General features: G+C 44.3%; 1 protein-coding gene across 2 annotated transcripts in view; it reads left to right on the plus strand.

Moving 5' to 3' along the window:
* The window catches only part of LOC149463783 (solute carrier family 68 member 1-like), an 82,812-nt gene that overhangs the window by 7,619 nt on the left and 53,548 nt on the right, over positions 1–21,645 (plus strand). For both annotated transcript variants that reach the window (XM_089674803.1, XM_089674804.1), the window contains exons 2-3: positions 11,049–11,214; positions 17,505–18,227. In XM_089674803.1, the coding sequence (XP_089530929.1) occupies positions 11,062–11,214; positions 17,505–18,227 (876 nt within the window). In that variant the 5' untranslated portion in view covers positions 11,049–11,061. The remainder of the gene's footprint in view (positions 1–11,048; positions 11,215–17,504; positions 18,228–21,645) is intronic.

Below are 21,645 nucleotides of genomic sequence, written 5' to 3' on the forward strand. Positions count from 1 at the left end.
TTCATACATACACATACTAGGGCCAATTTAGACAGGAGCCAATTCACCTACCAGCATGTCTTTAGAGGAAACCCATGCAGGCACAGGGAGAACATGCAAACTCCAGGCAGGTGGTGCCGTGGCTGGGATTCGAACCAACGACCCGAGTACTGCCATGCAGAAGTACTAACCATTTAGCCACTGTGCTGCCCCATGCACACATACACTGTAATCAACGTTTTTTGGCTGGAAAAAAAAAACAGGACTAGTAGGTTTCTAGAGTTGTTTAGCTGTAAAAACACTCTAACGCTGAAAAATGTGGCAAAACGCCACAAACCGACGTTTTTATGATAAAAAAAAATATTTTTTTGTAACAAAATAAATGCGGGAAAATGCCGCTAAACGCTAAAAAAAAAGCTGAAAAAACGCACATTTTCAACATGACTTTACACAGCTAACGATATCAGCGTTATCAAAATATCCCGTGTGCATGAGGACGTAATGTGGTGACTTTTTGCTGATTTCCATCATCCTATTATGTTCAAGCAAAAATGTTTTGTTTTTGTTTTTTTTATATTCCTTGCATCTGATTGGGTATTCTTTACAAAGTGAAGCTTCACTACGTGCACTAAGCTCTGGGGAAAATGTGCGCAATGGCACTTGCAAAGTGCTTAGTCTATCTGGTTTTAGTAAATCTACCCCAAAGTGTTTTTCATGTTTTACATGTTATGTGATAAGTGTTGCTTTTGTCAAACACCTAAAAATCATTTCAGAAGCCTCCGAAAGCCAGGTTGTTGAATATTGTGTTTATTTTACTCATCACTTTGCAATGTCGCTCAGAAAGTTTGCAGTGCTAACTGGCTGAATGTCATACTGACATTTTCTACAACGCCCACAGAACAGGAAGTGATGGGAAAGCTTGCCAATGGTGACACATAAAAAACAAAACAGATTTAGTAGCATGTGGAAAGGCTGCAACTTGCTGCCGGAGTCCTCCTGTCCTAGGGACAGCTTCACCCCCCCCATATTTCTTGCACAGGCATCACATGGACTAGACTTAAGGGACAATCTCCCCAATGGGACCACACACACAACTAAAAGTCTGTTGGGAATTTCCCATTTTATATCTTAGGGCTCGTTCAAACTAGCTTTGAGGAGGTATTGAATGGCCTCTTCACTGGCTGCTTTAACCCCTTGAACCCTGCACTAGCGCAGCTGCAGTGTACTTTGCACCCCATCCTTTTGAATGTCATTTGGTCAAGTTCAGCGGGTGCTAGGCTTGCTGAAAGCAACAGGCTGTATAATTTCTGCCACAGCATTTGTACACCCCTGGCTAATGGGAAGTGGGTGTTGGGGGCGGTAAAAACATGACTCAATCATAGGCTTTTTCTACCCCTTAACCGTTAGTGTGCACGAGCCCTTACCCACACTGTCCAGAGTCACCCTAGGTTCACACCTATGCAGGTTGCATTTGTTGCGTTTCTGCATTGCATTTTGCGTTGCATTTTGCAACACGACTCAATCATAGGATTTTTCTACCCCTTAACCGTTAGCGTGAACGAGCCCTTACCCACGCTGTCCAGAGTCACCATAGGTTCACACATATGCAGGTTGCGTTTGTTGCTTTTCTGCATTGCATTTTGCTTTGCATTTTGTGTTTTTGCGAGTTTTTTTTTTCTTTTCAAATTTTTCTTGTTGCCAGGCAGGTTTTAAATGCAAAAACGCAATACGTGCTTTTCTGCAGCGTTCCCATTGAAGTCTATAGAACCAAAAACGCAACGTTTTGCATTCAAGAAGTCCCTGACCCTTTCCAAAAACGCATTGGGTGAAAATGCAGAGATGTGAACCTGTCCCATAGGAAATCATGTTAAATGGACTGTACTGCGTTTCTGCAAAACAGCATAGGTGTGAACCTAGGGTAAGGCTTTCTTCTCCACTGACACTTCTTTCCCATCTGTTTCATTTAATGCTGATTCACACTTGTGCGGTGCGGATTGAAGTTTAGGTTTCACAGCTAATTGACACAGTAGTTGTTCAGCGGTTCATGTCAGGTTTACATCAGGTTCAGGACAGGATTAGCTCAGGATTTTATCCTATTAACACATCAGGTTTAGAAATGGTTCCAATAGATGTCAATAGCCTGTAATCCACACCTGAACCTGAAGGCACTGCTCAGAAATCGGACATGACTCTTTTTCCAACCGCACGGAATCCGCACTACCAGTGCACCAGACATATGTGATCAGGCACCATAGGAAGCAATGTTATATCACATGTCATGCGGTTTGGATGCGGTTCAAGTAACATCCAATCTGCATATACAGTTGTGCTCAAAAGTTTGCGTACCCTGGCAGAAATTGTAAACTTTTGGCATTGATATTGAAAATATGACTGATCATGCCAAAAAATGCTCTTTTATTGAAGGATGATCATATGAAGCCATTTATTATCAAATAGGTGTTTGGCTCCTTTTTAAATCATAATGATAACAGAAATCATCCAAATGGCCATTATCAAAAGTTTACATCCCCTGGAATGTTTGGCCTTGGTACAGACACACAAGGTGACACACACGGGTTAAAATGCCAATTAGAGGTTAATGTCCCACATCTGTGGCTTTTTAAATTGCAATTAGTGTCAGTGTATAAATATTCAATGAGTTTGTTAGCTCTAACGTGGAAGCACTGACTAGGCTAGATACTGAGCCATGGGGATCAGAAAGAACTGTCAAATGTCCTGCGTAACAAGGTAATGAAACTTTATAAAGATGGAAAAGGTCATAAAAAGATGTCCAAAGCCTTAAATATGCCAGAAATCACTTCCACTAAGAAGTAGAAAATTCAGGGACCTCTTGATACCAAGCCAAGTACAGGTAGACCAAGAAAGATTGGCCACAACTGCCAGAAGAATTGTTTGGGATACAAAGGGAAACCCATAGGTAACCAAAAGAAAAATATAGGCTGCTCTGGAAAAAGAGAATGTGGTTGTTTTGAAGGAGCACAATATGATGAAACTTGAACAAAAATGAGCTGCATGGTCGAGGTGCCAGAAAGAAGCCTTTACTGCATCCATGACACAGGCCTGGTTAGGCATGTCAACGTGTTGTCAGGCATATGGTAACAGGGCTTTTTGTGGCATTGGTGCAGTAAAAGCTTCTTTCTGGCACCTCAACCAAACAGCTCATTTTTGTTCAAGTATCACCGTATTGTACTCCCTAAAAACAACCACACCATCTTTTTCCAGAGCAGCCTGTATTTCTTTTGAGGTTGCCTGTGGGTTTTTCCTTGAATCCCAGACAATTCTTCTGTCAGTTATGGCTGCATTCATTCTTGGTCTACCTGACCTTGGCTTGGTATCAAGAGATCCCCGAACTTTCCACTTCTTAATAGGTGATTTAACAGTACTGATTGGCATATTTAAGGCTTTGGACATCTTTTTATGTCCTTTTCCATCTTTATAAAGTTCTATTACCTTGTTACGCAGGACTTTTGACAGTTCTTTTTTCATCCCCATGGCTCAGTATCTAGCCTAGTCAGTGCTTCCATGTAAGAGGTAACAAACTCACTGACTATTTATACACTGACACTAATTGCAATTTAAAAAGCCACAGATGTAAGACATTAACCTCTAATTGGCATTTTAACCCATGTGTGTCACCTTGTGTGTCTGTACCAAGGCCAAACATTCCAGGGTATGTAAACTTTTGATCAGGGCCATTTGGGTGATTTCTGTTATTATGATTTAAAAAGGAGCCAAGCAACTATTTGATAAAAAATATCTTCTTATGATCATCATCCTTCAATAAAAGAGCATTTTTTGGCATTTTCAGTCATAATTGCAATATCAATGCCAAAATTTCACAATTTCTGCCAGGGTTTGCAAACTTTTGAGCACAACTGTATGTGAACAGACACTTTGAGCCTGTTTCCATCTGTGCGTAGAGATGCATTTTCTGGAGTGTTCGGCAGGTTGCCATGCGTCGTGCATTTGGCATGTGTGTTGATGTGTGTTTTCAGTGCATTTTTTAATTTAAAAATTGGAGTGGATAGAGTTTGCAGCCATTGACTAGGGCTTGTTCGTACCTATTGTCAACACATCAAAATGTATTTTATATACATTTTGATTAGAGATGAGCTCAGGCGTGTGGACAATAATAATGCACCCCAAAAATACAAATGGTTTTAAAGGCTAACTCCTGCAAATTTTTGGATAGAGGGGAGATGATTGGAATTCCCGTCAGGTTTTTTTTTCTGTCCAGTAGGGTTAATTTTCTCTTATTTAGGGACACAGGAGCAATAAAAACCTGACAAGGGCTCGAACCCTTCTCTGCACCAAACAAAATAAAATGTTTTATCTGGAGTCAGGCTTCAAATCTGAACGACACAATTAAATGATCATTGATCAATCCATAATTTTTGCAAAGAAAGTGGGGCTCCAGAATACAGCCTACAGCTGGTCATGTGACCAATGCTGTGCTCTCTGCTTCTGGGGAGGATCATTTTTCAGCAAGCCCCTTTAACAAACCAGAATCAGGAATGTTGAGGTTCCTCAGGCATAAGTTATTATTTGTATGAACTAATAAAGTGAGTTAAAAGAGAAGTATGGATGCTGTACAACAACTTGTCTTGGCTTTGAGAACTTTTCCTAGACAAGCAACAGCGAGAGGAATGCAGAGGCGGACATGTTACGATCGCGGCGTCAAACCCCAGCCCTTCTCACCAAACTCGTGACCGAAGGACTAGCCAATCTAAAACCACGATGTCACGTGTGTAACAATGCTGCACCCTGCACAACAATTTTCCAGCTGATTGGACCACAATCGATGTACCGGCAGCCTGAGTGATTGTTACTGGGTCAGGTTAATTACGCGATTAACCCTTCACACTGCCACCACCTCCTTTTTGTACAGAGAAAGTGGAAACTTGGCAATATCAGTTATAATACTATAATGGTTGAGGTAATCGTCTGTATAACATGGTTATACAGAAGATTAAACAAACACAGTAGCATTCTCTTTAGAGGCAGGAATTCGTAAATTGCAATAAAGCACTATAGAAACAGTTCAACACTTTCAGAAGGAAAGATTTATTACTAAAAGGTCAAACGGGTGCCATAACAATATTTACAGAAAAAGATGTGACTAAGATATATATATATATATATATATATATATATAAAAATATACAGAGACTAACAGCACAGCAAAGAGATATCAGAGGTGAAAGGGTTAAGGTACTTGCCAAAGTCCTGGGTTAGCAGATCCAAGTTTCAGAGCAAAAGGGCACGGGTCTCCCCAGGTGGTATTGATGTTAAAATGGGAGACGTCTTCAACTCAGCTCTCTTAGGCCTGAAAACCCATTTTGTAGCTCCCCAGCAGGGGGTGTCTCTGAAGTCAAGGACCAATACCCCATTTAGGGAGGGGTCGTTTGGGCGTAGACCTAAACTAGAGCCAAAATCTCTTATAACTCATATTTTGGCCCATAACTTTCCATTTGCACAAGTGACATTCCACCCGCGGGTAGAATATGCAGACACGTCTGAGGATTGATTAGATATGAATTATGAAATTATTCACTGAACGGTTCACGAGATCTATTTTTTGGCTTTCCTATGTATTCGAGACAAGGCGAGTGACCCATCAAATTGTTCGTCTTCTCTTAGCCAATCTGCCGATATATCCGTTTTTTTTTGGAAGTCTCTCATATTCCAAGATTTGAGACATAGGTAAAAAATGGATTTTTAAAAGTGTTAGCTGATCCCGCCTTCCTTGGAATGTCTTGAACTCTGGGAAAGCTTGCCTTATCTTATACGAGGTGTTACATTTTACAGGTTCTTTGGACAGTGAGGCCCAGGCTCAGAGAGGTGTTTTATAGCTCTGGGCTCCCTGCTGGCTCTAGCCTGCCAGTGACCCACAACCAGATGTCACTGTGGCTGAACAGAGAGGCAGGGGGAGAATGGGGGGGGGGGGAAACATGGAGAACTCTTAACAAAATGGAGGACTGCGTCAGTCTCTGGTGCGCACGTTTGCAACAGGACACACCGCTTCCATCTCCTTCCTAGCTGTTGTTGGATGGGCAGCATCATGAGAAAAAGAGGGTGCATGTTGTACCTCTTAGCTAGGCGTAGGAAGCATCTAGCAACATGGGACAAAGTACTACTTGTGCCTTATCCTATAGGAGACCGAAAAATAAAAAAAAGTATAGTGATTTTTTATTTTTTATGCAGAACTCCAGGCAGAAGCCAAAACTACCTTTTGCTGTAGGGTTCCCCTTGCACTGCAAGGGTTAAGTGCTTGTTTTTGTCTTGGGAAATATTAAAAATCAGTTTAACATACCTTATCCCTTTCTCTGGGGCGCCCAAAGCTCATCTCTTCACTAAGACGCTCCGAGCTGTGGGTAGTCCCTTGGCATCCTTGTTTATGGTTGTATATGGCTCTCCAGGTGCAGAAAACCACTGGGATTGTTACGCTAGACCAGGGGTGTCAAACTGGCTGCCCTCCAGCTGTTGCGAAACTACAAGTCCCATCATGCCTCTACCTTTGGAAGTCATGCTTGTAACTGTCAATCTTGCAATGTCTCATGGGACTTGTAGTTTGGCAACAGCTGGAGGGCCACCAGTTTGACACCTGTACGCTAAACCATATTTGCGCCGCACACTGTCCACCTCCATTAGCAGCTTATACTTGTCCCAAAAGATACACAAGTATTTAGATGTACAGGATGTAGATGATGCATAGAAGAACATTGAAATTTTAAATCAGAGTTCCGCCTGGAAAAAAAAACTGTAGCTACTGACTTTTAAAATACATACATTTACCTGTTCCTCGGTCCAGCAGTGTCCTCACCACCGCTGGTTTCACCGGCCGTCTTCTCTCCCTGGCACCGGCATCTTCAGTGTGGGCACTCTGCTGTGACAGTTTGCGGCTTCACAGCCGGGTGCCCACTGCGCATGCGTGAGAAGCGTTGTACTTTGTGAATGGCCACTTAGTCTTCTGGGACCTGTCACGTCTCCCAGAAGACTACAAGGAGGGAGGGTAGGACAACTTCCGCTTCCGATTGCTTAGGCGATTGCAGCGGAAGTGGGAGCGGGTACCTGTCATATTCTGGTACCCACTCCCCAAAGGTACCAATCCTTAGCGAGGGACAAAGGCTTAAAGCAGAACTTCCCCTTTTGGGTGGAGCTCCTCTTTAAGTGCATTCTAGCTAAAGTTAATAAAACCAAAGCACACCTTTTTTTATGCAAGTTGCTGACTCCGGGTACAAGGCACTCATATCATTCTGGGAGTAAAGGTCACATTTTATGCTGCGGAAGGGAGTTTAAATGATCAAGCCATCCCTGAGAAGTTCAGGGTTAGTAGGACAACAGACACTTTCTTAAAGGTGATTATCTGATTGCGGAGGTCTGGTCTTCCACCTTTCTCTTTTTAGCACTGGTTCACACTGAATGCAATTTTAAAGTGGTGTGATTTAGTCCCATTTAAAGCGCAACTTCAAAGTAGCGCTGGTATAGACGCAGGTGCTATTTCAGTGCCATTTACCTTATAGTCTGCGAGTTAAATCGCACCGAAATGGTGAAAAGGTAATGCAGGAACAATTTTTCAAACCATGCTACTTGAAATCGCATCTATTAAGACAGTGCCACAGAATACATTAGATGCGACTTCAGGTGCGATTTGTAAATCGCATGTTGCACCTGAAGTCACAGCGGTGTGAACCAGGGCTCAGTGAGTAATGATATACAGTAGTGTCACCATTGCTTGTCTGGAATAGAATTTGGGGGGGGGGGGAGTATTTCCCTGTAAGCAAGGCAAGCAACATGACCCCGACCCCCATACCATCTTGTCCTAGATCAGGCTTTCTAGTTAACCCCTTCACACCTAAGGGTAAAACAAATTTTAATGCCTAAGCACAAATTTGCAACGTTGACATGTGTTAGTAAAACTGTACTTCTCATCACAACTACTTTGTACATCCAGGTGAATTATACCTTGTTTTTTTTTTCAGGACAAATTAGGCTTTCATTTGGTGGTAAATGGTAACGGATATCTCCTGATTTTTTTTTTTTATTATCAAAGAAAAACTGGCCCAGAATAGTAAAAAAAAATGTTTTTTAATTTAGCTGTGTGTTTCTTGTTCCTACCATAACCTAACACCAAAGGACAACCCAAAATAAATTTTCCAGCTCTTGGCGATCGCAACGTTACAATTTTGTGTATGTTATTTGTTGTTTGTACCTGTAGGACAGCCCAGAAATAATAGTGCACATCTTGTTTTTTGTTTTTGTTTTTTTTTTTTTACCTAAAACACACTGACACTAATACCAATTTAAAAAAAATCCTGACCCTGATCTTGACCCAACCACTTACCCTGGCGCTGAACTAGATCAAACCTTGATCTAAGTATTTTTTTTTTTATTTTTTAATATTTATTTATCGTTTTTTTGTTTTTTTTTTTAAACAAACATTTTCCCCCCTCTATGCCAGGAGTTACAGAGATACAATGTATCTCTCTCCTCCATTCATAGAGAGAAAAAAAAACAAGTTGGCCGGGCTGTACAGTGACTGATCACTGTGATAGCCAATCAGAGGCTATTACAGCAGTCATGTGACGTGGGACCCGAAGCTCTCAGTGACACCCCGATCTTTGTGCTGGGAGCGCGCTGTGCAGTACACTCCCAGCACAAGGACAGGTACATAAATATGCGGCCCCATAGAAAAAAGCCCAGTTCTGTGAGGCTGCATATTTGTTTGACATCGGCGTCAAGGGGTTAAAATATAACTAAAGGCAAAACAATAATAGAGAGGAAATCCTCCAATGAGGATACTAGTTCTGTTGCCCCCCGATGACACTTCGGGATTCCCTCACGTTGGAGGGATCTCCTATTTTGGCTGCAGGACAGTAAGTTGAGGGAAATCTCTCCAATGGGGAAACAGATGACAAAATAAAAACTGACAGTGGTTATAACCTTCCCTTATTGTATCCAAAATCAAAAAAAAATGTTGGCTTTAGTTCTTTTAAAGCAGAACTTTATTCTCTTAATCAACATTGACTATTTTTAATCCTTATGCTGCTACCATTAGTATTATTAGTGGTATTTGATCGCCTGTGCGATTTTTTTATTTTTTGCACTATAAAAAAAAGACCGACAATTTTGAGAAAAAACAATATTTTTGACTTTTTGCTATTAAACAAGTCCAGTAAAAAAAATTTAAAAATCAAATTTCGTCATAAATTTAGGCCAAAATGTATTCTGCTACATGTCTTTGCTAAAAAAAAATCCCAATACGTGTAAATTTATTGGTTGACGTGAAAGATATAATGTTTACAAATGGTGGAATATATACTGGAATTTTGTTTTTAATTTTTACTAGTAATGGTGGCGATTAGCGAATTATAGCGGGACTGCGGCAGGCATTCTGACACTGGGGGAAACTGATTTGGTGTCAATGACCTCCTCAGTGACACCAATACAGTGATCAGTGCTAAAAAAAAAAAAGCACTGACTCTGTACTAATGGCACTGGGAAGGAAGGGGTTAACGTGGGGTGATCAAAGTGTTAACTGTGTGCTGTTTAACTCTGTGCTGTGTCCGTGTGCTTCACTGTAAGCACACTGCTTTGGATGGCTGTGCTGTGCTCAGCCATCCAAAGCAGTGTGCACGAGCTGACACGGAGGAGAACTGTATTGTTTACATACAGTTCTCCTCCCTTTCGGAGATGCTCGTGAATCACCGGGCACTGACCTGGTGATTGGTGCAGGTAGGGCACACGATACGTGATTTTGCGCAACCGTGCCGCCCTGTAGCAGTATATCTGCTGTAGGGCTGTCGGGAAGTGGAGTTAGGCCTTAGAGTGCAGAAGGATTAGAACCCCTGTTATGTTTTTAATGCTATCTAAGGCCCTGTTCACACTGGCAGTGCCAACCTTGCATTTATATGCACTTGTAGAACATTTCTACAAACTATAAATGAATGTTATAATTTTTCAGTGGTGTCAATCAAACTCATCATTTAACTCTGCATTAGGTGTGGTCAGTTTAGCTGTGTTTAGAGAAAATAGAAATTTATGTCCAGGATCTGATTAAACACTGTAAATGCATGCAAACACATCTAAACCCGCTTTAAAGCAGGAACATCTAAATGCAGTAAAAAGGGATCTGGCCCCCCCCGGCGTAACCACACCGCAATTCAAACTCATCCTGCAAATAACCACAGCGGCCAAACACGTTATAGCAAAATCTTGGAAATCCCCCACTTTAAGCATAGCCGCAGTTAACACTAGGGTAACTCAAGCTATGATACACACAAAGGTGGAAGCCACAATCCTTGATACAATCCCCAAGTTCCTGAATGTTTGGAACCCTTGGGTAGAACATTTCCTCCCGCAAAATTTTGACAAATCACTCCTCCTTCCCTAATATGCAAAGTGTGAAAGTGCGCATTTCCAGTACTAACCTGGTACCACTCTTAACCGAATACACAAAGGATTATGTCCTCCCCTGTTATCCATGGAGTCATCTCTATCACCCTTCCCCCCCCCCGGCCCCCCCTCGGTCTATCCTTCGCTCCATATGCAGCACTGGAGAGTCATTACTCACACTGATTGAACTCATTATGGTTTGTTGTTGTTTCTTTCTATTACTAATCTTTATTTACTCAATACCATAAGTTATGCCGCACTGTTTCTTTGAGCCTCTCTCTCTCCTTCTATATAAGGACATTGAAACTGTGCATTTTTTACCCCTGTATTTTGCTGTCAATGTACTGTCCAATGCCTGCTGTTAATGTCCCCCTTCCCATGTTATAATACCAATAAAAAGTTTGAACAAGAAAAAGGGATCTGGGAAGCATAAAAGCTAAACACAGGAGTCCAAGTGTGAATGTTGGCAGCAAATATGTCCTAGAAATGACTCAGAAAACCTAAAAGCTAGATTCAGCCAGGCAACTCACATTTTCAGGAGATCCCAGCAGGGGTAGCCTTTTATGTTTCTTCTGACAGCCTTTTTTTTCCTCTCTTAGTAGTGACAAAGACCCTTCGGTAATGTTGCTTTGCCTCTGTTTATGTTTCCTTAGGTGAACTGTAAGCATGACGTTATCCTTCAGAATTAACAGGCCGGCTCTGGCCTACTCCATGACCACATTAGGAGCTGGAATGATGAACCATATATTTAACTTTTATTACGTGAAGCTGTTTCTTAACCGGTACAAAATATCTGAGGGATCTTTTCATCAAGCTCAGGTACTATAAATATTTGTATTTCTGAGCAAGTGTACCCACATTAACACATAGCTCTAATTAAAAAATATGCATTTAGTAGCCAAAATACTATTCTGAGTCTTGCAGGGGCGGTAAAAACAGGCAGTTGAGCACAGTTTTTATAAACTGACGGTTATCAAGTTAACATGGCCAGTGTCCATGTTGGTATACGCTGCTGCAGTCATGGCATGGCAAAATTTACACCACCTGTCTCATTCAGCAGGCAGTACTGGCACCAGTTATGACACATTCACATAAATAGGGGCCGTGCTGCAATTGTGTGATTTGTACACTTCGAGAAGGTCCCACATCAGTTAAAATTTGATGCAATTGGAACAAAACACTGACATGAGTAGGGGTCCTGTGTACACAAACATTAGCTAACAGAAAATGCTTTGCATTCCTTCGAAAAATGCAAGACATTCTCTGAGTGGCACCTGTGCCAAGCAGCCAACCTCCTGTATTCAGAATGCAGCAAGCCAGCAGCTCAGCACAGGACCCAGCAAGTGGAGATCACTGGAGTAGTAGTGTCTACTTGAGCGATTTCCAGCTTCCAAGGGCATTGGTCAAGTATAATATATTCATAGTTACATTGATCCAAGCTGGTTCGATGTAACTATGTAAAAAATATCTATACCTGAAATTCATCTTTAAAACGGAGCTTCACCGAAAAGGGTAATTTTTTTTTTTTCTTTGGGGTGGAGGGAATGGGTACCAAGTTTTGACAGGTACCCACTTCCACATGGATCACCTAGATCAGCGGTTCTCAACCTGGGGGTCGCGACCCCTTTGGGGGTCGAACGACACTTTCCCAGGGGTCGCCTAAGACCATCGGAAAACACATATTTCCGATGGCCTTAGGAACCGAGACACCGCTCCTCTATCCGACTCCAGGTGTGGGCGGGATGACATGCCGTCCCTGTCATCTGGACACACCCCCGGGATCAATCCTCGTCGGTGATTGGCCGCCGGAACTGTAGCTCAGGAGATGCACACAGGCGGCCAATCACCGGCGAGGAGGTGGAGCTTGGAAAGGAGGAGCCGAGCGGAACCGCGAAGATCGAACGAGTGAAGAGGAGGAGAGCGGCCGGAGAAGGAAGACATCTGACCGGTAAGCGTCTGTACCATGGGAGAGGGAGGGAGCGAGCGAGCCCAGGCTGGAGCAGGGGTCAGCAAGGTAAGTATCATTGGTGTCAGTGGGAGCAATAGTGCCCAATCATTGGTGTCACTAATACCAATGATGGGGCACTATTCCTCCCACTGACACCAACGATGAGGCACGATTCCTCCCCCAAATGACACCAACGATGGGGCACGATTCCCCCCCACTGACACCAACGATGGGGCACTATTCCTCCCCCCACTGACACCAACGATGGGGCACTATTCCTCCCCCCACTGACACCAACGATGGGGCACTATTCCTCCCCCCACTGACACCAACGATGGGGCACTATTCCTCCCCCCACTGACACCAACGATGGGGCACTATTCCTCCCCCCACTGACACCAACGATGGGGCACTATTCCTCCCCCCACTGACACCAACGATGGGGCACTATTCCTCCCCCCACTGACACCAACGTTGGGGCACTATTGCTCCCCCTGATACCAACGATGGGGCACTATTCCTCCCACTGACACCAACGATGGGGCACTATTCCTCCCACTGACACCAACGATGGGGCACTATTCCTCCCACTGACACCAACGATGGGGCACTATTCCTCCCACTGACACCAACGATGGGGCACTATTCCTCCCACTGACACCAACGATGGGGCACTATTCCTCCCACTGACACCAACGATGGGGCACTATTCCTCCCACTGACACCAACGATGGGGCACTATTCCTCCCACTGACACCAACGATGGGGCACTATTCCTCCCACTGACACCAACGATGGGGCACTATTCCTCCCACTGACACCAACGATGGGGCACTATACTTCCCACTGATACCAACGATGGGGCACTATTCCTCCCACTGACACCAATGTTGGGGCACTATTGCTCCCCCTGATACCAATGATGGGGCACAATTGCTCCCCCTGATACCAATGTTGGGGCACTATTCCTCCCACTGACACCAATGATGGGGGCACTATTCCTCCCACTGACACCAATGATGGGGGCACTATTCCTCCCACTGATACCAATGATGGGGGCACTATTCCTCCCACTGATACCAATGATGGGGCACTATTCCTCCCACTGACACCAGTGTTGGGACACTTTTCCTCCCACTGATACCAGTGTTGGGACACTTTTCCTCCCACTGATACCAGTGATGGGACACTTTTCCTCCCACTGACACCAGTGATGGGGCACTATTCCTCCCACTGACACCAATGATGGGGCACTATTCCCCCCACTGACACCAATGATGGGGCACTATTCCCCCCACTGACACCAATGATGGGGCACTATTCCCCCCACTGACACCAATGATGGGGCACTATTCCCCCCACTGACACCAATGATGGGGCACTATTCCCCCCACTGACACCAATGATGGGGCACTATTCCCCCCACTGACACCAATGATGGGGCACTATTCCCCCCACTGACACCTATGATGTGGCACTATTCCTCCCACTGACACCAACGATGGGGCACTATTCCTCCCCCCACTGACACCAACGATGGGGCACTATTCCTCCCACTGACACCAACGATGGGGCACTATTCCTCCCACTGACACCAACGATGGGGCACTATTCCTCCCACTGACACCAACGATGGGGCGCTATTCCTCCCACTGACACCAACGATTGGACGCTATTCCTCCCCCTGACACCAAAGATGGGGCACTATTCCTCCCACTGACACCAACGATGGGGCACTATTCCTCCCACTGACACCAACGATGGGGCACTATTCCTCCCACTGACACCAACGATGGGGCACTATTCCTCCCACTGACACCAACGATGGGGCACTATTCCTCCCACTGACACCAACGATGGGGCACTATTCCTCCCACTGACACCAACGATGGGGCACTATTCCTCCCACTGACACCAACGATGGGGCACTATTCCTCCCACTGACACCAACGATGGGGCACTATTCCTCCCACTGACACCAACGATGGGGCACTATTCCTCCCACTGACACCAACGATGGGGCACTATACTTCCCACTGACACCAACGATGGGGCACTATTCCTCCCACTGACACCAATGTTGGGGCACTATTGCTCCCCCTGATACCAATGATGGGGCACTATTCCTCCCACTGACACCAATGATGGGGGCACTATTCCTCCCACTGATACCAATGATGGGGCACTATTCCTTCCACTGATACCAGTGATGGGACACTTTTCCTCCCACTGACACCAGTGATGGGGCACTATTCCTCCCACTGACACCAATGATGGGGCACTATTCCCCCCACTGACACCAATGATGGGGCACTATTCCCCCCACTGACACCAATGATGGGGCACTATTCCCCCCACTGACACCAATGATGGGGCACTATTCCCCCCACTGACACCTATGATGGGGCACTATTCCTCCAACTGACACCAATGATGGGGCACTATTCCTCCCACTGACACCTATGATGGGGCACTATTCCTCCCACTGACACCAATGATGGGGCGCTATTCCTACCACTGACACCAATGATAGGGCACTATTCCTACCACTGATACCAATGATGGGGCACTATTCCTCCCATTGACATCAGTGATGGGACACTATTCCTCCCATTGACATCAGTGATGGGACACTATTCCTCCCACTGACACCAATGATGGGGCACTATTCCTCCCACTGCAAAATTACAGTTATGAAATAGCAACGAAAATAATTTTATGGTTGGGGGTCACCACAACATGAGGAACTGTATTAAGGGGTCGCGGCATTAGAAAGGTTGAGAACCACTGACCTAGATGATCCAAGCTGAAGTTCCCTCCCCCTTCCACCCCGCAGTGATCTGGGACATGTCACAGATCCCAGAAGGCTGAGGGACCATTCACAAAGCAAAGCGCGGGTCCCGCATGCGTAGTGGGGAGCTAGTTGTGATGCTGTCACAGCTCAGTGTCCACACTTAAGATGCTGGTGCTGGAAACCTGAAGGCTAGTGAAGAACTAGCCTAGGTGAGGACAGCGCTGGATCTCTGGACAGGTAAGTGTCCTGTTATTAAAAGCTAGCAGCCTAAAGGATTTGCAGCTGCTGACTTTTCATTTTTTTTGTTGAAGAGTGGGGACCTTTAAGCCCAGAGAACGAGATTGTAGATGCAGGAGCCAACAAGTTAATGCATAAATATTCATGTGTGTGTATAACCTGAATAAGCATGTTTATTCTTTAAGTGGATCCAGCATAAACCGGCATTATCTCTGGTGGACAAAAGAAGCCCAACCTAGATGATTTATTTCCAAGTATTCATTAAGCCAGAGGGTATCTGTAGAGATTTCACATTGCCTACGCTTATTTCCTGGCCCAGTGTAATCAACCAATCACACGTCTCTGGGTACCTCCGGGACAGCCTAAACCATGCATTTTAATAAATTATAGGGTGGACCAGACTAGTGAGGCTTTTCTTTAATGTGAGTGAGACATCACTGAACAGACATAAATGCTTGTTATGTGTAAACATTTATTATCCAGAAGGAAAATAAGTCATAAGGTGGATCTAGGAAAAGTAAAAAGCAGGGAAAATGGAAGAGGTATATCTTGGTAGTCTGCATACCTGCAAAAATGTGCCTTGTGGAACGGGCTAAATACTGAAAGACCTGTCACCGCAGTAGTGGCATGTACAGAAGTGCATGTTGGTACAGAGGCAGGCATCTGTGCAGTGGTGAGTGATTTGGGGGCATGCGAAAGAGGAGGATGGGGGTCAGGTGCATTGTTGAGAATGAGGGTATTGTACAGGGGAAGCAGGATGGGGGTCAGGTGCAATGGTGAGAAAGGGTATTGTAGAGGGGAAGCAGGATGGGGGTCAGGTGCAGTGTTGAGAATGAGGATATTGTACAGGGGAGGCAGGATGGGGGTCAGATGCAATGGTGAGAATGAGGGTATTGTACTTGAATCAGGATGGGGGTCAGGTGCAATGGTGAGAATGAGGGTATTATACAGGGGAAGCAGGATGGGGGTCAGGTGCAATGGTGAGAATGAAGGTTAATATACATGGGAAGCAGGATGGGGGTCAGGTGCAATGGTGAGAATGAAGGTATTATACAGGGGAAGCAGGATGGGGGTCAGGTGCAATGGTGAGAATGAGGGTATTGTACAGGGGAAGCAGGATGGGGGTCAGGTGCAATGGTGAGACTGAGGGTATTATACAGGGGAAGCAGGATGGGGGTCAGGTGCAATGGTGAGAATGAGGGTATTGTACAGGGGAAGCAGGATGGGGGTCAGGTGCAATGGTGAGAATGAGGGTATTATACAGGGGAAGCAGGATGGGGGTCAGGTGCAATGGTGAGAATGAGGGTATTATACAGGGGAAGCAGGATGGGGGTCAGGTGCAATGGTGAGAATGAGGGTATTATACAGGGGAAGCAGGATGGGGGTCAGGTGCAATGGTGAGAATGAGGGTATTGTACAGGGGAAGCAGGATGGGGGTCAGGTGCAATGGTGAGAATGAGGGTATTATACAGGGGAAGCAGGATGGGGGTCAGGTGCAATGGTGAGAATGAGGGTAATGTGCAGGGGAAGCAGGATGGGGGTTAGCTGTGCTGGTGAAAACAGAGGGGGGTTGAGTTGGCATGACAGCGTGGAGCGGGGGCTTTTTGTTTTTGGTATGGTGGTGATCAGGTGCTTCCAGGCACTGGGATGAGGAGGGGGGAGGCAGAGAGTTGCAGGTGCTATGGTGGTCAGTGAGCTGTGCCTCTGCTTCCAGCTGTAACTCCAGATGCTAGTGGTAGACCTCCCATCCAGCAGCAGAGGTTGGGTAGAGGGATCGGTAGTGTGAGCTGCCTTGCCTGAGATTACAGTGCCTGAGCCGCAGCAGAATGTGGGAGTAGGGAGGTAGTGTGAAAATGTGGTTACAAATGTGACCCCTAGGCCCTTTTAAGTAGGACACCACTCTTGTAGAACATTGGAACTGTCACCACTGGCTTGGGACATAGAGAATCCAATGCTGTTACAATAGTTGCTGCAGCTTGTCAGGGAGGTTGGATCTCAGCTGCAGAGCACTTGTTGTCATAGTCCAGAAGAGATGAGGGCTGATTCAACCTTGTGTCCACCCAAAACTGTTTTTTATGAGATTGCAATCGACATGACCTTTATTAGAATATCTTTTATTTTATCTTTTAGGTTGTGTTCATGATCTGGAATGCCATCAATGATCCTTTATTTGGGTACATACAAGATAATTCAAAGTCAGACTTCTGCTCTATACGCCGCAGGTCCATCTTATTTGGAGCACCATTTTATGCTTTGGCCTTCCTAATACCTTGGTTTCCCTGGAAAGATTACACAGAAGGTGAATGGCTTAGTGGCATCCATCTTGTTGTAGCACTGTGTGTGTTTGATGGCATGCTTACCTTTGTTCTGCTTGCCCAGTGTGCCCTCTTTGCTGAGATTTCAACGAAGCACGAAAGCCGTCTTCAACTCATTAAATACAACCAGGTGGCTTCGCTGCTGGGCTCCTCAAGCATCCTTTTTTGTGGACTTATATCTGATAACATGGAGAACATTACAAGATTTCAGACATTCACTTTGTGCGTGGCGGTACTGTCCACTGTATGCATGTGTTATACCGGTTTGTTTGGAGTGACCCAGTATGAAGAGAAGTTTCTGGAGGGCAGCAGCCGGTCAGACACCTCACTATCCTGGTCCTCTGTTCTGAATCTCACTAAGCAGATCCTCACTCAAAAAAACTTTCTTCTATTTGTGTCTATGAACTTTTTTCAAGTTTTCCATGCTACTTTTTGCAGTAACTTCATGATGATATTTGCTGATAACCTAATTCCCAAAGACGCTCTTCCTTCCTTTGTAAGAAGCATCATGTATGGAGCCGGATCTATATTTCCTCAGGTAAGTGTCACTTTACAATTAGCAGTTGTTGAGCCATCAAAATAAATCCACAAACTATTTTTGCAAAAACATTACCGAACAGTTACACTTGCATATATCTAAAACGTACCATAAGTTCTGAATAATTCATGAGGTTACTGACTTTTGCACTTTACTTGTTTCCTTAATAAATAAGCCTCTGGGCTTATCACTTCAGTTTATATTTTACCAGATGATAAAAATTTCTTTGAATTATGCTGTCAGCCATTGAAGGCTAGAAAGACTGAGAAGAAGCTTCCTTCTATAGGTTTCAGGAAAAAAACAATGATTTGTATAACAACCCCCTGATTTCTATGCTACCTAAAATACCTTGAAGCCTAACTTCTTCTGAAACTAGTTTAACTTTTTTATTGCTGTCTTTGGCTTCACCGAGGAGATCGGGGGTCTCTGGGACTGGAAGTTACAGACAGTAAAGAAGCCTTACTTCTGAAAACCCGCAGTGTCCTGTCTTTATGATGCCCCCTGCCGGTGGGACGGGAAGAGGAAATCTCCCCAGTGAGGACACAGAAAACAATAGACACCTAATAGATGTTCTACCCTTTCCCCACTTTATAGGACACCAGAAAAAAGTCTTGATTTCTGTTGGTAACTTCTTTCTTTATTGGCTTTTGGGTATAGGCCCAGCCTGCTCTGTTGGCATGGAATGAAATTGTTCTAAGCTAAGTACAGATGGAAACTTTATTCAGGTCAGCATCTCAAGCCTGTGTTACTTGAGCAGCATTTTACCTGCCCTCTTTGTTAAAATATATCTTGGCTTATTCAAACTTTGACCGAATTTCTAACTCTTACCGAATGCTGCTATAGCTTTAGTATGGGTGTTAGACAGGCAATAATGAGCTTTCGTAGGGGCGTTAGACTGGCTTTTTACAAGTGTTAAAAATGCTTCCCAAATGCCCTATGTGCAGTTTTGAGGTGTTTAATAAGTGTTTTACAAGTGTTAAAACCACAACACAAACTAAATAAACTGTAATGTTATTGACACTCCGCAACAGCACCGCAAACACCTGCCAGTGCGTTTGAGGAACGTCACCATAGACTTGAATGGGAAGCGTTGAAAGGCTTCAAACTACTGACTCAACATGAGGCTTCAATTTTGAAGCAACGCAATGCTTACGCTTCATGTTATGAAAATGTGTGCTGCCCATAGTATCATTTACTATGCCCCTCAAACTCCTGCTTTCATTGCCAGTGTGAACTAGGCCTAAGGAAGAAGCAGTGCAGATTATTGCACAAATGTTGTCTAAATGTTGCCTGCAGTGTTTGAGCCAAAACTTTACAAAGCCACACTCCTGAAATGCAAATTTGTGCTAAGCTGGTCTGAGATCCATTCTCTCAAAGCTCTGTGCCAAGAACCCTCATACAGTGTCAGTCTATATGAGCTCTTGGAGCCCTGGTGCCCAACCTGTGGTCCAGGAGCCACATGCAGCTTTTGGTACTTATTTTGAGGCTCCATCAGTCAGTAGTGGGAGCATTGATTTGTAAAGATGCTACTAAAGCCACAACAGTAAAGTCAGCATGTATATGCAGTAAAGCATGCTTGTTATACTCGCTGTGGAACCTAAGCGGTTAATCCCCTGTATTGTGTGAAAAGGCTGTTTGATCCTGTCTTCTATGATCCTCCCCTTCTTTTGCTGTCCCCAAACCATCTGCTATAAATAGAGCAGCAGTGGCAAGTCTGAACTTGCTCTGTTTGGTTGTGTATTGCTAGAGAGTTTCTTTTATTTAGAAGGGTGCATATGATCAGCACAGGGCCAATCAGCGCTGTCCAGACAGAGGGTCAGGGGGGTAATGCAGCATCATAGGACAGTCGGAGGAGAATGAAAACTCTTCCTATGAAATTAACCAGTGCTCGGCCAGACACTGATACATTTCACAAGATTACTGTATACTGCTGATGAGAAAAGGTATTTAGCAGTTTATATTATTTACTAAAATAATTGCATTTCCATGTTGTGTGTACTGTGGAAGACCCGGATATATTGAATGAAGGGTCATGGGTTTAGTAACACTTTAAGGCAGTAATTTTTAGCAGCCTCTTATAACATTTTCTCAGTCTCCAGCTCTTAATCACACCTGTCTCATGTGCGTAGTCTCTGACCATCTCCAGTGGTATGTTAGCAGTCTCTGACAATCTTCTGTAACACTACATACAGTGGGGAAAAATAATTTCATCCCCTGCAGATATTGTAAGTTTGCCCACTTAAAAAGAAATGAAGGGTCTATAATTTTTATCATAGGTGTATGTTAAATGACACATAATACAAATGTTATAAATTGAGTTGCAGTTCAGTGTGGAAGTATTTGATCCCCAAGCAAAACATGATCTTGTTGGTAAGCACATAAGTAAGACATTTCTTGTAGTTGGTTACCAGGCTTGCACACATCTCAGGAGGGATTTTGGTCCACTCTTCTTTCAGATCTTCTCTAAATATTTAAGGTTTTTTGTCTGTCGCTTGAGAGCTCGAAGTTTCAGCCATAAATTTCCTATAGAATAAAGGTCTGGAGACTGCCTAGGCCACTGCATGACCTTAATGTGCTTCTTCTTGAGCCTCTCCTTTGTTGCCTTGACGGTACATTTTGGGTCATTGTCTTGCTAGAAGACTCATCCACGACCCATGTTCAGTGTTCTGGCTGAGGGAAGAAAGTTCTCATCCAAGATTTTACAATACATGGCCCTGTCCCTTGGCCCTTCAATGAGGCAAAGTCGGCCTGTACCTTTAGCAGAGAAACAGAACCAAAGCATAATGTTTCCAAATCTGTACTTGACTGTAGGAATGGTGTTGTTAGGATTATAGTCAGAATTGTATTTTCTCCAAACACAGCGAGTTGAGTTAATGTCAAATGCTCAATTTTGGTCTCATCTGTCCATAGCACTTTCTCTCAGTCCTTCTCTGAAGCATTTAAATGTTCATTGGCAAACTTTGGATGGGCCTGTACATGTGCCTTCTTGAGGAGGGGGACCTTGTGGGCACTGCAGGATTTCAATCTATGGCGGCGTATTGTGTTACCAATGGTTTTTGTTTTGTGACTGCAGTCCCAACTGCCTTAAGATCATTCACAGGCTCCTCCTGTGTAGTTCTGGGCTAATCCCTCACTTCTCATGATCATCCTCTACCCCATGAGGGGAAATCTTGCATGGAGCTCCAGACCGAGGTCAATTGATGGCTATTTTGTATTTCTTTCATTTGAAAATAATTGCTCCAACAGTTGTCTTCTTCTCACCAACCTTCTTGCTGATGGTCTTGTAGCCCATTCCAGATTTGTGCAGGTCTACAATCTTGTCCCTGACATCCTTTGACAGCTCTTTGGTCTTGCCCATGGTGGTGAGGTTTAAATGAAAGAGATTTTGTTGACAGGTGTCTTTATATACACATTAGGA

Source organism: Staurois parvus, unplaced genomic scaffold, assembly GCF_062004578.1.
Source record: "Staurois parvus isolate SC_StPar_1 unplaced genomic scaffold, SC_StPar_1.0 ptg000152l, whole genome shotgun sequence".
NCBI classification, from domain to species: Eukaryota; Metazoa; Chordata; class Amphibia; order Anura; family Ranidae; genus Staurois; species Staurois parvus.